This window comes from Manis pentadactyla, chromosome 6, assembly GCF_030020395.1.
Source record: "Manis pentadactyla isolate mManPen7 chromosome 6, mManPen7.hap1, whole genome shotgun sequence".
NCBI classification, from domain to species: domain Eukaryota; kingdom Metazoa; phylum Chordata; class Mammalia; order Pholidota; family Manidae; genus Manis; species Manis pentadactyla.
The window spans coordinates 145915124-145933376 of NC_080024.1; the positions used below are offsets into that span (position 1 = coordinate 145915124).

Genomic DNA, 18253 nt, shown 5'->3' on the forward strand with positions numbered 1-18253 from the left:
TTATTTGTTTTTGGGTTTTTTTCTGCCTTATTTCTTGTATGTGGCTCTTGTCTGATTTTGGTTTCTGTGTTGCTGTCAGTGCTGGTCTGGAAACTATACCTCTGCTCAAGCAATTTTCAGTGTTCTCTCAGGTTGGTTATGAACTTTGGAGTCTAATTTAAGAGATTTATTTCAGTAATTTTTCAAATCCTTTTATAATAAAAAATTTTCACTGAGCATGCCAGTAAAAGTCATCAGCAGGAAAAGTTAAAATTACTTTTCTGTCAATGACCCTTACTTTGAACAAACAAGAGTTCTTTTGATACTGATAGTTCATAACTTTCTCCTGCTCTTATTCCTGCTTCCCCTCAAAATGAGTTAATTCAAATTAGAAACATAAAACACAGGACACTTGAAATAAAAAAAAATAATAATATTCACAAGAGACCAGAAACTGTTGAAAATAAAACAAGAAATGGATATAGCAGGAGCATAATATGAGATACTTCATGAAATTGAACACTAAATTTAGATCTTGAGTTTTCAGACAGCAGAACAAAAAGGGGAAACCCAACCAGTCATTTAATTATTTGTTAAATAAGAGGCAGTATTTACTTTTTGAATTACAGATTATTGCTGAAATTGATTTATAAGGAGACATCAGAGACTCTTTAGTGTGACATAATAGATTTCCCAAAGATGTAGGAAAAGCTTTATATCTTTCTTATATCAGTCGTAAGGAAATTAAGCATGTAACATTAGACCTCAACTCCAAGAAGGGGTGGACTTTCAAGAAAAATGTAACTCAGTCCATTTTCCAGCTTTACTTGTTGGTGTGAAAGCTCTGGACAAGTTACTTAACTTCTCTGTAAGGCTGTTTCTTCATCTGTTAAAACATTGGTAATAATTGTACTCACCTCATCAGGTTTAGAGATCCAGTTATGTATTGTGTGTAATTGATAGTTCTTAAATTGTGCTTTCTGATTTTCTAGCTTATAAAGAAATTAAACTTAAAACTCCAGAACAATGAAAAATTAACTTGTCCCCTTAAACTGTCCCTTCTTTTAATGCTTTTTGGCTGGCACAAGATAGCAAGCAGGCATTTTAAGTACACCGGTACTGATTCAAATCTAAGCTATCTTATTTTTAAATAAGAGAAGAAAAGTTTTATTTGGTAGTATCTGAACTTCTTTCCCGTTTATTTCTACCTGACATCTGTAATTAAAAAAATAACAAAAAATCTTTTGTCATTCCTTCCTAATTATCCATGACTTTTTATAAAAAGTATTTCAGAATATTGAAGTAGATTCTAAAATGAATAAGCAGTTAAATGGTAACAGATTATTGTAAAATTAAGAATTTTCACAAAGTGAACTGTGCTCTCTGATATTTTGTGAAGGAACAGTGTCTTACATATATGCACACAGTGTTGGGGTTTTGTTACAAAAATTCTGTGGCACCTTACATCTTCAGTGACAACTAGTTCCATCACAAAATTAGTATAGGATTAGTGTTTAGGATTAATTTGCATTTACATTCTGAAATTGAGAATGTTGAATTAGGATGTTGCCCTTCTCTGTTGAACTCAGAAAATTCAGTGCTTTTTATAAAAATAAAATGCCTACTGCTCAGTAGTGTCCTCTTATTCTATGATTTAGGGTAGGTTGATGGATGAATTCTTTTTATGATTAGATGATAGATGGTTCTCATTTTGCTGTTGTGCTTTTTTGGTTTTGTTTTATTTTTGAGCTTTTAGAGAAATGTAAAACAGAGAACTGTTTATAAATGTTAACTACTTGTGCCAGCCAAAAATTGTTTTTAATTGATAATTTTTTTCCAAATATATCACAAATCTTATATCCTTGAAGTAGTAGTAATAATTAAACTGGCATTTCTTGAATGCCTAGTCTTTTTTTTTTTTTTTTAAATTTAATTTAATTTAATTTTATTTTTTTATTGAAGGGTAATTGACAACAGTATTACATTACATTAGTTTCAGGTGTATAACACAGTGATTCAACATTTATATACATGATAATTCTAGGTACTAGCTATCACCATACCAAGTTGTTACAATATTTTGACTATATTCCTTATGCTATACATTACATCCCGGTTACTTATTTATTTTACAATTGGAAGTGTGTATATATATATATATTTTGTGAGGGCATCTCTCATATTTATTGATCAAATAGTTGTTAACCACAATAAATTTCTGTATAGGGGGGTCAATACTCAATGCACAATCATTAATCCACCCCAAGCCTAATTTTCGTCAGTCTCCAATCTTCTGATGCATAACGAACAAATTCTTACATTGAGTACAAATTCTTACATAGTGAATAAGTTACATGGTGAACAGTGCAAGGGCAGTCATCACAGAAGCTTTCGGTTTTGTTCATGCATTATGAACTATACACAGTCAGTTCAAATATGAATATTCATTTGATTTTTAAACTTGATTTATATGTGGATACCACATTTCTCTATTATTATTATTTTTAATAAAATGCTGAAGTGGTAGGTAGATACGAGATAAAGGTAGAAAACATAGTTTAGTGTTGTAAGAGAGCAAATGTAGATGATCAGGTGTGTGCCTGTAGACTATGTGTTAATCCGAGCTAGACGAGGGCAATAAACATCCATGTATGCAGAAGATTTCTCTCAGAACATGAGGGGGTAGGTTCTAAGCCTCACCTCTGCTGCTCCCCATTTTCTCACCAGATGGCCCCCTGCGACTGTGCCTGTCTTAGGTTGTTCCTCCCTTGAGGAATCTTACCCGCCTCTGTTGAATGCCTAGTCTTTATCAGACATATTATTTAGGTATATTATGTGCAGTTAGTAGGGCAGCAGTCCTTTAAGGCAGATGACAGTATCATCATTTTCAGATGAGAAAGCTGTTTCAAGAGATTATGTAATAAATCTAAGGCCACATAGCCTTAAGTGGAGAGCTAGAATCTGAATCCAGATGTGATTCCTGCATGTCATACTTTCCACTAGACTGCATTGTCTCTGTACCTCAGAAAATAATGTGATGAGAAAGGTTGGGAACTCTCCGGTGTGATTTTTAAATTTATTTGCTGTAGAGCAATCAGAAGCAATTCAGTTGTGGCTGCTAGCCTTCTGAGTTTTGTTTGAAAACAGTCCAGTTTCTACCTCATTGGTCATAACAAAATCACAACAGGTTTACTTAAAGAAGTTTAACCATAGAACCCAGTGTGCATCTTCTTTTTAGTTTCTTTGAAAATAAGTAAAGCTTGCTTCTAAATTGCATCAAATTGAATGTAGAAATTGCATAGACTAGTTGACCAAAAGTACAGACTGCCATTAATTGGTGACAAACTGTTTCTATGGACTGCTAGGCTATTTAAGCTTCATTTTCCTCCTAAGTAATTTCTGCCTTTATAAAGCACTCTAGTAGCAGTATTTGCTTAGCTTCTAATTTTGGTTTTGCTTTTGTGTTTTCTCTCTTTCTCTTGGTTGTTCCTTTCTTCTCCCCGTGGCCCTGTGTTTGCTCTTTCCGTGCATCGCCTGTGTACCCCCTACGCTGACCAATCAGCTGTTGGTGAAGGGGGTGAATGAGACTCTGGTAGCTCAGAGGGTTGTTCCTGCTCTCATTACTCTCTCCAGTGACCCTGAAATGTAAGTGTCATCCCTGCCTTTTATATTCGGCATCCCTTTAAAATGTGCCTTTCAAGAAATAACCATCAGCTTTTTAATTCATTGAGAAAAACATATATATCTTTAAAATAATACTGGATTATGCTCCCTTGATTTTAAACTTCATCATACTGCTGTTTATGTATCTTTTAAAGTCAACCCTCATAGTAATTACTGCCTAATTCGGAGGCCAAAAGCTGAAAAAAATGTATTACTCATATTAGTCCTCAATAAACGTTTCCAAAACTTAAAACACGCTGATGGACTATTTCTTCCAAGCCAAGAAGGGATGCTCTGCTAATCTCACTAACATGTTGTTACCAGTAAGTATAGTGGCATGAACCAGAGGCTTAACATTTTAATGTCTGTTGTGGATGACTACACCAAGAAAGGCCAATGAGTCTGCCTGCCCATCCTCAGTCACAGCTAACCCAGTTCTCATTCCAGTTTACCAAACCATTTTTTATTGCATGTTGACTGGTTTACAGCTGACTCTTCGAGGCATGAGTGAAGCGTTAGTTGACAAGCGGGTTGCTCCGGCCCTTGTTACCTTGTCCAGTGATCCTGAATTGTGAGTTTCACAGACTGCGACCTTAAGTTATCCTGTCTGTCTTTTTGAGCATTCTTCTTGGTCTGCTTTTTTTTTTTTTATTTAATTTGTCATTGCTAGAGACTAATACCATATAAATTTATCTTGTACTTACTTTGATATGCATTTTAATAATAATCAGCTTTTCAACTCAAAATTTCAGTTTCTTTCTTTTTTTAATTCTAACAGTTCTGTCAGGATTGCTACAATTCCAGCTTTTGGCACTATTATGGAAACAGTTATTCAAAGAGAGGTAGGAAATAATTGAAATGTGTTTATATCTGTGTACTGTTGAGGTGATGGTAACACTTGACTGTCCCTGTTCCCAGTGCTAGGGGCAGAGAATGTCCTACCTTTCATTTTTCTTCTTAATTAGTTATGGGTCAGAGGAGGATCTCAGTATTTGAAAACATGAGATCTTTACCGAAGTATATTTTATATCCTAAGGAAGTTTCTAGTCTTTCTTCTCAATTAGAAAACTAAGTATAAGCCAACTCTCAGATGTCCTGCTTTAAGCCTAGCTCGGTATTGCAGTTTTGAATAATGCTTCAAACCAGATCTAATTCCAAAGCCTGCTCTAACCGGTAGACTTCTGGATAGTCTACATAAATTTCTGATTGCCAGTTTGCACAGATTTCAAGACTCTTTTCCAGATAACTTTAGAAATGCAAACCTATCTCTGTTTCACAAATCAAGCCTACAAGACATCTCTGTTCTCATAACTGTGTCATTGATGACCAATGTGCCAATCTCATAGTGGACTGGTACCATCTCACTTCCGCACACGTCACTATGACAACCTTCTGTTGTGCCTGCTTCAGGAGATTGCCAGGGTCTTTCTTCCTAAACATTACTTTGATTCAGAAATTTGTGATTTAATTCCAAGTTTGTTAGGTTCTAGCTGCAATATTAACTGTAAGACACAGCTAGTGTCTAAGAATTAGACATGTCTTAGTATTAGAATTTCATTCTTTATTAGCAAATTGGACATGTCCTTATACTAATGAAAAGCCCTATGGACTAGAATATAAATTATTTGTGGACATATTACTTAGCCACTTAAATGAAAAACTAGGTTTTCCATCCTGTGTACATTTTACAAAACAAAAACTAATTTGTAAAATCCTTTTGTCATATAGATTTTTTATTTTTTTAAAAATTAAACAACTTTGTTATGGGGAAAAATTTTTTCCATTTTTTCACTTATATATTTGTCTGGTGAAGCAACATTTTAAAAAAAGCATCGTTCTGCAAAGCTTGCAGCCTTGGCAGAATTTCAACATGTTCTTAAAATCCTAAAATAAAGTGTCTTTTAGGGAAATGTGAGTAAGATGTAAGTCATTAATGACTCATTGCTTTCAGAAGGTGAATAATTGGGTAACATACACTGTGATTTAAAAATTAAAATTTAGACACAAAACCATCAAATTTGATGATTTGTAAATTTTTTAAGTATTATGGGGTTGTTTTGTTTTTATAATTTGTTGGGGTATGGTTGTATTTTCAAAAACCAAAAAACATAAGAAGTAACAGCATAAATAAAAATGTTAAGATCATTGAGCCAAACGACTAAATAAGTACATATCTAATTCCAGATTTCTACTATCAAGTCAATATAAACCATTTGAGTCCAATTCTGCAAGCCATGTTTACTATGTACCTTGTTCTTTAACAACTCAATTTTTAATATTCTGTAAAATGACTTTATTATATCTAATTTTAAGTTGCTGGAAAGAGTGAAAATGCAGTTGGCTTCTTTTCTGGAAGATCCTCAGTATCAAGACCAGTATTCTTTGCACACAGAAATCATAAAAACATTTGGTAGAGTTGGGCCTAATGCAGAACCAAGGTTCCGAGATGAGTGTAAGTAGCATTTTTCTACCTTTTTTCCTGAATTCTTAAGTAAGATCAAAGTCAAAAGCTTTTCTGAGGATTTGTCATGTGTTAAAGCCTTTGTATACTTTATCTTTCATATACTGAAAGCTGAAAGTGTTTTATACTATATACTGATTATGTAAGATGTGAAAAGTAACTCATAAAACAAGTTATTTTAAAAACATTTCTTAATAACTTAATTTCAAAATATTGTGCTCCCTTTCATTTAAAGCTTCTTATTTAATTCTTATTTTTAAGGAAATTTTCATGTGTTTGCATGAAAAATACTTTATGAGAAATACGCTTTCCTTCCACTTAGTATATCATTCAGCTATGATACATCATTTTGTTTTAATTCACAGCTCGTTGGTCTGCTAAATGAGCTGCATGATTATCTGGTAAAGCATCTTGTCTAGTTTCTCTACTAACTCTTTTACTCAACCTTTATGACAGCAACTTTGGGTAGCATCAAAGCATCTAGTAATTAACTCTTACTCCAAAGCGTGTCAGTTATCACTTCTGTAATCTAATCCTTTTATTTTTAGCAATTTGACATGCTCCAAAGAGGACCATAAGTTTGACTTCTTACGTTAGTTTGGTTTCTGATACAAAATTGTATTCTTCCATAGACTAGTTGTTGTATATCCAGCCTGATATTTTTTAATATTAAGAGTCGACAACAAATATTGTCAGGGTTTGGACTGCAGTGTCCAGAAAGTGTTGAGGACATGAACACTTACTGAGCTATAGAAACACAATTTTAAGATTATTTTTTGGTGGATAATAGTGCTAGTAACAAGAAGAGAAAATAACGATATTTCATAAATTAACAGAAAAAGATTTGGTATTTTAGTTAGTGATAGAGATAATTCTGCATGTTGTAACATCAGATTTACATGTGATCCTAGTAAAAATTCTGAGAGTACTTTGACTACCTTTTTTGAGGCTGTAATCACCCTGACACAAGGAGAGTAAGTCTTGGCTTCTGGTTCAAGGAATAGGTTAAATAGGCACTGAGTCTTTGGCATGTGCCATGTTGAGTTAGTAATTTTCTAGAACATAATCCAACCTCTTTCTGTACATTCAAAAGACAGATTTATGGGACACAAAGTTAGAAATTTTCTTTTTATAATGGTCCCAAAATAACAATTAAAGGTTGCCTTGGGAAGAGATTTGAGGATAGCCATTTCCACTGCTTAAATAGGTAGTAAATCATTGTTCCTTGAAGACTTCTAACTTGCTGTGTACCCACAAGTATATCTTATACAATCTTCTTTCCTATTTTCACACCAGCCTTTTTTTAAGACACATTTTTTCCTTTTGTACTTTCTGCCCAGTCAACTGGCTTCCCTTTTGCTTTAAAACTTCACGCTGAGAAATTTAATGTCCTGTATTAATAAGATTAATGGTTGATAAAATAGAACCCATATTGACAAGAATGGTGTACTGTTTATCCATCTATAGTTATAGACAATTCCCTTTGGGAGTTTAAGGAAGGGAATAGAATTGCTGGGTGGTAATATCTAACTGGACTGGCATTTTGGATATTTGTCCCTCTATTTCTTAGAGAATGGAGGGCATTGGTTCTTCCAGTGGCTCCTTAGCTCACCTAGCTCTTAGTTATCACAGGAGCTTTTGGTCTTGATTTTATTCCAGGGGCCATTGGTTGTATCTGAAACATAATACATAATTTGTTTTGTTTTCAGCTTTTTAACTTTAAAAGGCTCTCTGAAAATGATTTAGTCATACATTGGAGATTTTCTAATGTGGCAGTTTTACTCAGATTAGTTTTTTTATCCCCCAGTGTTTTTTTTCAGACCTGAACCCATTTACAGAAAGAGAAAACAAAGTTCCCTTTACTAAGGCTGTTGGATCTTCTCTAAGTATATTTTGAAAGTTTAACAAAATCTATTTTTATAAAATCTCCTATTGATTTATCTTTATTTTGTGTGCAGTTTTGAATCTTTGTCCAGTCTGCCCTTAGGGAAAGGCTTCTGCAATAGCCTTATGTTGTGTATTTCCTATTTTCCTTGCCCACTGAAGGTCTGTTGTAGAATTATGCACATCTAGGTTATTAAATCTTTGAACCATTTATCTCTGTCTAAGAGGTTAACAATTAAGTGAATTAATTGGTATGGATGTGGTAGCCAGGACAGTATGTATATAATGAACTGTTAAATTCTGTAGTAAATTTCTGTCTGTCTTCTAAGATTTAGGAAGATCCTTAATTATAGCTTTTAACTGGCTCTAGAACAGAATTTACAGTAACTTAAATATATGGGTTTTCTAGTTAAGCAATTTTAAGGGGATATTGTGCAGTGTGGGTTTTGAGGTTCTGAAAAAAAAACACTGAGGAAAGGATTGCTTGTATAAGAAGTCAGAAAAGGAACAGAAGTAATAAAGAAGCTATGTGTCAGTAGATAACAAAATGCAAGGAAAATAAGTTCCAGAATGTTTGGGCAGAATGAACTAGAGAATCCTTGAAAGGGACTTAGAGCCACGATTTTGTTGAGGTCTCAGCATGTCATTTAATGAATTGGAGTTTCAGTGAATTCATTGGGATGTCAATGTATATTTGGAGTTTTTGTCCCCTAATTTTTCTACAACTCCTCTTAAGTATGTTGTCACTAATTTTGACAAGTCACAAAGTCCCCTAAAAATGACCAGTGTTATTCTAAGTCTTGTGAGAGTTTTCTTTGTTTTGGAGGGTTTTTTTTAGCCATTTACTATGGTAAGCATGAAAATTTTGATTTACTGTTAGTTTACTGAAGCAGGAGGGTTTTTTTGGAGGAGATTGTTAGGCTTAAACATACATAAACTCAATGCAAACATGAAAGGAGTCACTACAGTTGGTCTAGTTTATCAGAAGTACATGCTCATGAATGGTATTTTGGGTTCCCAAACCAAGCAGAGACTAGAAAAGGGCCATATGATGAACAATTTGATAATCACTGACCCCTGGTGCCATCTCTCCAAGGAACCCTGGTTTTAGTGGGAAATGGTATTTAGAAAACACAATCTTAGGCATTAGGGGTGTTCATTGTTACTGAATTGGTTATTGTTTCTTGGTCTGTCACTTCTATTTTAGCAGTAGGTTGTCTGTATTTTTAAATTGTACCTTATTCATTGAAATGTAAGATATTGAGCCCATCGAGTGACTTCAAAACTCAACCAGTATTTGACATTGGTCTTTGCTAAGAATTTTAATAAAACTAAAGTTAGTGATAATTGTATGAAGGTGTGAAATAATTTGATGTTGAAAAAGAACAAGTATATTTATTTTGTAGTAACATTGGTAATAACCTGGTTTTGAGAAAGAAACTTACTTGTAAAGAGAACACAAGAAGTAGGTTGTTTACATTTGTTATTTTGTTTCATTTTTCAAATTAAGAAATGGAATTGCAGTGAGGCCAAATGACCTGTATACATCCTCACATAATTAGTTTATAGTGACAGTGCTATAATTGGTTTCTCCTAAATTCCAGATCACTCTTTATTCTGAAAAAACATGCTTTCTTCCTTAGGGATAAAAAGCAAGCTTAGAGCATAGGATGTGGGTAATCATCTAGAATTGAGATGAAATTTTGTAAATAAAAATGAAAAATTATTTTAAAAAATGTATGGGTTTTGTATGTGCATGTTTTGGATAAAAATGTAACAATTTCTTTTCTTTTCTTTTTTTTTTTTTTTCAGTTGTTTTACCACATTTGCATAAATTAGCTTTGGTGAACAACTTACAAATTGTGGATTCTAAAAGACTGGATATTGCTACTCATCTTTTTGAAGCCTACAGTGCACTTTCTTGTTGTTGTATCCTTGCTTTAGTCTATAGTATATAAGCAACCTTACAGTGAATGTCAGTTGTTAGAGACTGAGAAGTAGAATTTCATTTTCTCTACCTTTCTTAAATAAGGATTACATAAAATTAAAAAATTTAATTTTACTTGCACTGCTCCTTTTTCTAGCCATCTCATAATTTAAAAAGATAATTTTAAGTCCTCTATGCTTGTATGTTTTATAGTTTTGAAAACATTAACTGAAGTTTTATCTATATTAATTGGATATTGAATTGAGCAAGAACTGAGTTATAGCTGGGGTTTCTGTTAATTAAAAGGAATTCATGTATGTGTCCTGGCGTTCAGATTTTTCAGTGACTGTTTAGCCATCTGTATCCAGTAGAATACTATGAGTGTCTCTTGGAGAGATACCACTCGTTGAAAAAGTACAGTTCCAGCATGGCTATTTTGAATGATGGTGGAGCTGGATCATCTAACCCATGTCAGCCACTACATTTTATAATAATTAAACTAATGCATAAAGGCATTAGTGACTTCTGTTTTTTATAGTTAAAACCAAAGCTGTGACTAGAACAAAGAACTTTAGCTATCCTATTAAATGTTCTTCTTACTGTCTTAGTAAAATAAATGGTAAAATAAAGCTAAGAAGGAAGTAAAGATAAAGATGGGTAAAGTGAACTCTAGCTTCTAAGCTCTCCCATTAAAAAGCAGACTGGTTCAAGAAAGGGGAAATAAGAGATTGAAAAAGGAATGAGAGGCCAAGTACTCAAACAGAACTAGAAAAGTACATGCCAGACAACATTATCAGAGAACTATGATTATGACAGAAAAAAATGACAAGAGAGGTTCCCAGTGATTCATAGGAGAAAATAGAGGACAAAGAAGAGCTTCAGGATTAACACTGATGGTTCCGTATTGTTATCTACCAGTTTGAAGTAGTAAGAAGTGAACAGGTAATTTTAAGATAAGTATGTTCCAAAATACCAGACACTCATTAGCATTGGATTCTTCTCTAGAATGTTCCAGTGGAAGGTTATTTTTATTCAGAACAAATCAAATTAAAAACAGAGCTATCTGTTAAGGAGCTGTTTGTCCTTTTGGAAATATTAAAATGAAGTTGGATGCATGGTTGAGAGTGTTTTATTTTGGGAATCTACTACAACTATGCATGTGGATAATGTGGTCATATTTTTTGTAATGTAGACTATAAAGTGGGTTGGATACACCATAATTTGATAATTTGGTACCTCAGCTATCCATTATCTCCTATAAGTTTAATTCCACTAAAAGGAGAACTTACTACCATTCTTGATTTACCATGTTGGCATTTTCAATTTAGAGAAGATAGAGGAAGCAAAAAGAGGAAATGATATATTCTGAATTAGCAAGGAAGAACTCTAGTAATGGAGAAGTGACAGGACCTTTACAAGAAAGTCATAATGGCATGCCAGAGTTTGTATTTCAAAGAAAGAAAATATTGGTATGTTTATACTTGTCTTTGTGAAAATAGAGGTTTAAAAATGTAAGTGAAAAGTCCTGTATAACCTTACATAGCAGAGAGTTTCTAAAGGAATATACCTCAAGGAAAATGGGAAAGTCAAAGATCAAAAATCTAGCTCACTAAAACCAAATTTTCCAATTGGGGAAGGCAGTGGTTTCTAAAGAGCATGGAAGTCTGTGTAGGAGGAATATTATTGTGTGTTTAGATATGCACAGCATATTAGTAGAATAAATACAGTAAATAGTCTTTACACCAGTATTGTAAGGGAAAGAACCATCTTAACAGTAGACCTTGTTCAAATACTAAAAGTATTCTGCATGAGTCAGAACTTGTACTTCTGTTAACAGGGTGGTGTGGCCACAATAAAATCACATTGTCCAAATGTGTTCTGCTGTTCCATTGTATTCTGAACTGATAGAACAGAGCAGTGTTCCTTTCAGCACTAATACCATATTTTAACAGGGACATAGAAAAACTAGTGCTTAACATTCCACGTAGTAATAAGTCAAGAAATCATATTTTCAAAAATTTGAAGGAATTTAAAAATGCTTAACTTGGAGAAGAGGTGGCTTGGGGATGAAAAGATAATTCAAAGATGACCAGGAAATAATATTTTCAAGGTTGTTACATAGAAGAAAGTTTAGACACATTGTGTAACTAAGGTGCAGAGCTAAAACTAACAAGCAGTAACTACAGAGAGGCTGATTTTCTTTATAAGAGAAACTTTAATTGAGCTATCTAAATGCATGATCTCCTGTAACAAAGCTGTGAGTGTCCTGTCATTGTCAGCTGCCAGAGGCCCTATGACTGTCATTCCTGGGTGAGGTGGAGGTGATTCCTGTTCCCAATATCAAATAGAACTTAAACAACCTCTAAGTTTCCACCCCTTAAGAGAGATTGTGTGATTCCATGGGGATTTAAATGTTGGACCAAACTGAGTAGAAAGAAAGGAGAGTGACTTCCCCTTTATCTCCAAATAAAGCCATCTTCAGCTTCTCAATTCATGCCAATATTTCTCTAGATCAGACTCTTAACTGCTTATCCAAAGGTCACTCACAGTTACGTATTAGTGGTACTTTCCCCATATTTATAAGACAAGACTACATATCCATTAGGGTGCAGCCCTCTATATGTCTGTGGGGACTTAGTTCAACCAAATAATGTCTGTATTTTAAGTACTACCTACTTATAAGTCACTCATTTCAGAAACTTTGTTTATAAACAATTTTTATTTATAACTATCTTAAGGCAGTTGTTCTGTATTATACTGATTATTTAATGAAATTCATTATAGCTTTTTGTTTTTGTTTTCAGAAAGACTAAATCATCTTTATTTGTATTTACTGGCATTTTCCACTTTAACATGGTACAATATTAAAATATGAACTATTTTTAAATGGCTGACAACTATGATAAGGGAAGAATGTGTCAAAATTGACATGAATAACAAGGTGGATTGTTGAGAGAAGTATCTGCTTTCCTGATTCCTTTAAATTTCAGGATAATCAAGTACAACTCAAAGATGACCAGGAAATATAACTAGTACTAAATTTAAGTCATTACAGCAAAAGCTGTCTTACCCAATTCAGTTAAGACTTTAATGGGTCAGTTTAATAGGATGGTTAAAGCAAGAAACCAGGAAAGTGATATGTATCTAAGATTAACTTAAAAATACATAAATACATTTTCTTTTACCAATCTTTTGATGTAGGGCTGAGGCATTTTGTGTAATTCTGCTGATTAGAGTTAAATATCTTTCTTAGATAAATTACATCCATAATGTGATTGTCTGATTTTCAATTTAATTTTCTTTAAAGAGGACCCAGAAATATTTCTGATACTGGGTATAGAATTTCTTGTTTTCTCCTTTTTTCCTAATCTCTTAAAGTTGTCCCACACATACATAATTAAACAGCAGTGTTTTAAGCAATTGGCCTTAGTCAGTTTTTTTCTAAACAACTTAGAAATGTTCATTTTCTTACTTTTCATGCTCATTTCATACTCACTTAAACATCTAATTTAATTACCTGACTTGATTTTCACATTCATTTCACGTGTTTGTATGGTATGTAATTGGATTGTGTTACAATAATGAATACCTTTGATATAAAGAGATTTGTGGGAATGGACACATTTGACTCTTCCTTAGTAACTAACTCAGCAGCTGAGAATCGTGCTAGAAGGGAGCCGAGTTGCTCTAAGTGATCAGCATGCCAGAGGCACCACTTGAGAGAGCTGCTCCTTTTATTTTACTCTGTTATTCTGTTGGACATACCAGTTTGAATTTTTTAAATTCCCTTAACCACTTTGTCTCCAGTCATTTCAGAGGACTTAATGGTTAATCACTTTTTACCTGGTCTCAGATGTTTAAGGACTGACATGGAACATCTTTCTCCCGAGCATGAGGTAAGCTGCTGCGTTGATGCATACCCTCCTCCACTGAATATAATTAGAATTTAATAAGATAATGTACATGAAATGCTTTTTATCTATAAAATGCTGTACAGTATTATCTCTAACCATCAACTTTCTTACAAGCAATGTGTCTTTTTTCTATTTCCATTTCCTCGTAACTCTGTGTATTTGTCTTCCTATTTCTTCCAAAACCCTGTTCAGCATTTACAGGCACACTTCAGAGATAGTACAGGTTTGCTTCCAGATCACCATAATAAAGCAAATATTGCAGTAAAGAGAGTCAAATAAATTTTTTCATTTCTCTTGCATATAAAAGTTATGTTTACACTATATTATAGTCTGAGGTGTGCATTAACGTTGTGTCTAAAACTATATACCTTAATTTAAAATACTTTCTTGTATTAAAATGCTAACAATCATCTGAGCTTTCAGAAAGTTAGAGTCTTTTTGCTGGTGGAGTGTCTTGCCTCAATGTTGATGGCTAGACTGATTGAGGTGGTAGTTGCTGAAAGACCAAGTGGCTGTGGCAGTTTCTTAAAATAAGATAATAGTGAAGTTTGCCTCATCAATTGATCCTTCCTTTCATGAACAATTTCACTGTAGCACGTGATGTTTGATGGCATTTTACCCACAGTGTAACTTCTTTCAAAATTGGAGGCAGTCCTCTCAAACTCTGCTTCTGCTTTATCGACTATATTTATGTAATATTCTAAGTCCTTGTCATTGCAGTAATCTTAATAGCATCTTCACCAGGGAGGTGTAGATTCCATCTCAAGAAACCACTTTGTTTGCTCATCCATAAGAAGCCACTCCTCATCCATTGTAGTCTTCTCATGAGATTGCAGCCATTCAGTCACACTTTCAGACTCCACTGGTAATTCTAGTTCTCTTACTATTTCCACCACATCTCTAGTGACTTCCTCCACTTAAGTCTTGAACCCCTCAAAGTCATCCATGAGGGTTGGAATCAACTTCCAAACTCCAGTAAATGTTGATATTTTGACCTCTTCCCATGAATCACAAATGTTCATAATGGCATCTAGAGTAGTGAAACCTTTCCAGAAGGTTTTCTGGAAATTTACTTTGGCCAGATCCATCAGAGAAATCACCATATATGAAATGTATTTCTTTTTTTTTTTTTTTATTGATGGGTAGTTGACGCATAGTATTACATTACATTAGTTTCAGGTGTACAACACAGTGATAAAACATTTATATACATAATTCTAGGTTCCAGCTATCACCCTACCAAGCTGTTACAATATCTTCACTATATTCCTTATGCTATACATTACATCCCGGTTACTTATTTATTTTACCATTGGAAGTCTGTCCTTTTTTTTTTTTTTTTTTTTTTTTTGTGAGGGCATCTCTCATATGTATTGATCAAATGGTTGTTAACAACAATAAAATTCTGTATAAGGGAGTCAATGTTCAATACACAATCATTAATCCACCCCAAGCCTAATTTTCGTCAGTCTCCAATTTTCTGAGGCATAACAAACAAGTTCTTACATGGAGAACAAATTCTTACATAATGAATAAGTTACATAGTGAACAGTACAAGGGCAGTCATCACAGAAACTTTCGGATTTGCTCATGCATTATGAACTCTAAACAGTCAGTTCAAATATGAATACTCATTTGGTTTTTATACTTGATTTATATGTGGATACCACATTTCTCTCTTTATTATTATAATTTTTAATAAAATGCTGAAGTAGTAGGTAGATACAAGATAAAGGTAGAAAACATAGTTTAGTGTTGTAAGAGAGCAAATGTAGATGATCAGGTGTGTGCCTGTAGACTATGTGTTAATCCAAGCTAGACAAGGGCAATAAAACATCCACGTATGCAGAAGATTTCTCTCAGAACAGGGGGGGTGAGGTTCTAAGCCTCACCTCTGTTGATCCCCAATTTCTCACCTGATGGCCCCCCTGCGACTGTGCCTGTCTTAGGTTGTTCCTCCCTTGAGGAATCTTACCCGTCTCTGGCTAACCAGTCATCTTCCGGGGCCATACAGGGAAATGTAAAGTTGATAAGTGAGAGAGAAGCCTTATTGTTTGAAATGGTTAGCTTTTTATTTCTTTGCATATTTATGCCCTGTAGCTTCTATGCCCAGCATTTGTCTTGAGGTATCTTTACCACTTGGAAGAATTAGGATACTCGGTAAATTTGATATGAGGCACAAATTCTATTTAAGGGTTGTAATTAGGAAGGAAGAAGAAAAGCTATAGAAGTAGCAGGCGGAAGAAAACAAGGGAAGATTGATTATTTCTTTGACATATCTTCTTGTAGAGTAACTTCAGCATGTATAGGTTTTAAACTACTAATTAAATTGCGCACACACATTAACATAATAGGAGTATAGTTACATAACCAAAGCATACCTATAATTACCAGCCATCTCCAGTGAAACCAAGAAAACCAGTTAGGCACCTTAGGCATTTGTGAAAACTTATCTATGATATGGTGGATATTGTCCAACTGAACTTGAACAGTCTGAGAGAAATCAGACAAATTAAAACAACCCATTCCTGGGGACTGTTCACATGCCATATGTTCTTTTAACAGTAAATAGTTTGTAGTTGTAAGACTTTGGAGCGCTACAATTTGCACTTCTCCTAATTCTTGGTTGAGTTCCAACAGTATAGATCCAGTCAAATTTGTTGTTTTACTGTATGCACAGGCCAGCTTAGATATCTCCTTCTTCATTCCCATGGCAAGTCCAGGAACTGGTGGGATGAGTGCATCTACAGCTGTAGCAGTGCGTGGATCTTTGTTGGGGTTTTTTGATGATCATCTTCTGGCATGAGTCTTCCCGAGAGTGCTGATGTTGGAAGTTCTTTTTCATATCGTATCTTAGTTCATTTTCGGGGTAGCCCAATTAGGCTTTGATCTTCTGTATAAACACAAACAGACCCTTTGCCTACACTTTTATATGCCCTTTATACCCTGTGTAGAACTCATTGGAGGTTACCACACAGGAACTGCCCTTTTTTTTGTTGTTTTGTTTTTTTTGTTTTGTTTTGTTTTTGGAATCACTAATCTACACTTACTTGACGAATATTATGTTTACTAGGCTCTCCCCTATACCAGGTCTCCCCTATAAACCCCTTTACAGTCACTGTCCATCAGCATAGCAAAATGTTGTAGAATCATTACTTGCCTTCTCTGTATTGTACAGCCCTCCCTTTTCTCCTACCCCCCCATGCATGCTAATCTTAATACCCCCCTACTTCTCCCCCCCCTTATCCCTCCCTGCCCACCCATCCTCCCCAGTCCCTTTCCCTTTGGAACCTGTTATCCATTCTTGAGTTCTGTGATTCTGCTGCTGTTTTGTTCCTTCAGTTTTTCCTTTGTTCTTATATTCCACATATAAGTGAAATTATTTGGTATTTCTCTTTCTCCGCTTGGCTTGTTTCACTGAGCATAATACCCTCCAGCTCCATCCATGTTGCTGCAAATGGTTGGATTTGCCCTTTTCTTATGGCTGAGTAGTATTCCATTGTGTATATGTACCACATCTTCTTTATCCATTCATCTATCGATGGACATTTAGGTTGCTTCCAATTCTTGGCTATTGTAAATAGTGCTGCGATAAACATAGGGGTGCACTGATCTTTCTCATACTTGATTGCTGCATTCTTAGGGTAAATTCCTAGGAGTGCAATTCCTGGGTCAAATGGTAAGTCTGTTTTGAGCATTTTGATGTACCTCCATACTGCTTTCCACAATGGTTAAACTAATTTACATTCCCACCAGCAGTGTAGGAGGGTTCCCCTTTCTCCACAGCCTCGCCAACATTTGTTGTTGTTTGTCTTTTGGATGGCAGCCATCCTTACTGGTGTGAGGTGATACCTCATTGTAGTTTTAATTTGCATTTCTCTGATAATTAGTGATGTGGAGCATCTTTTCATGTGTCTGTTGGCCATCTGTATTTCTTTTTTGGAGAACTGTCTGTTCAGTTCCTCTGCCCATTTTTTAATTGGGTTATTTGTTTTCTGTTTGTTGAGGCGTATGAGCTCTTTATATATTCTGGACATCAAGCCTTTATCGGATGTGTCATTTTCAAATATATTCTCCCATACTGTAGGGATCCTTCTTGTTCTATTGATGGTGTCTTTTGCTGTGCAGAAGCTTTTCAACATAATATAGTCCCACTTACTCATTTTTGCTGTTTTCCTTGCCCGAAGAAATATGTTCAAGAAGAGGTCACTCATGTTTATGTCTAAGAGGTTTTTGCCTATGTTTTCTTCCAACAGTTTAATGGTTTCATGGCTTACATTCAGGTCTTTGATCCATTTTGAATTTACTTTTGTATATGGGGTTAGACAATGGTCCAGTTTCATTCTCCTACATGTAGCTGTCCAGTTTTGCCAGCACCATCTGTTGAAGAGACTGTCATTTCGCCATTGTATGTCCATGGCTCCT

General features: G+C 34.6%; 1 protein-coding gene across 9 annotated transcripts in view; it reads left to right on the plus strand.

The window, feature by feature from the left end:
• RELCH (RAB11 binding and LisH domain, coiled-coil and HEAT repeat containing) overlaps window positions 1–18253 on the plus strand; it is a 128623-nt gene that overhangs the window by 93024 nt on the left and 17346 nt on the right. For 6 of the 9 annotated variants that reach the window (XM_036876694.2, XM_036876698.2, XM_036876702.2 and 3 more), the window contains 5 exons: window positions 3542–3624; window positions 4421–4484; window positions 5956–6094; window positions 9800–9916; window positions 13722–13810. In XM_036876694.2, coding sequence (XP_036732589.2) covers window positions 3542–3624; window positions 4421–4484; window positions 5956–6094; window positions 9800–9916; window positions 13722–13810 — 492 coding nt within the window. Of the gene's footprint in view, window positions 1–3541; window positions 3625–4130; window positions 4214–4420; window positions 4485–5955; window positions 6095–9799; window positions 9917–13721; window positions 13811–18253 lie in introns of those variants that run through there. The other 3 variants (XM_036876699.2, XM_036876695.2, XR_005022936.2) reach the window with 2 other exon arrangements.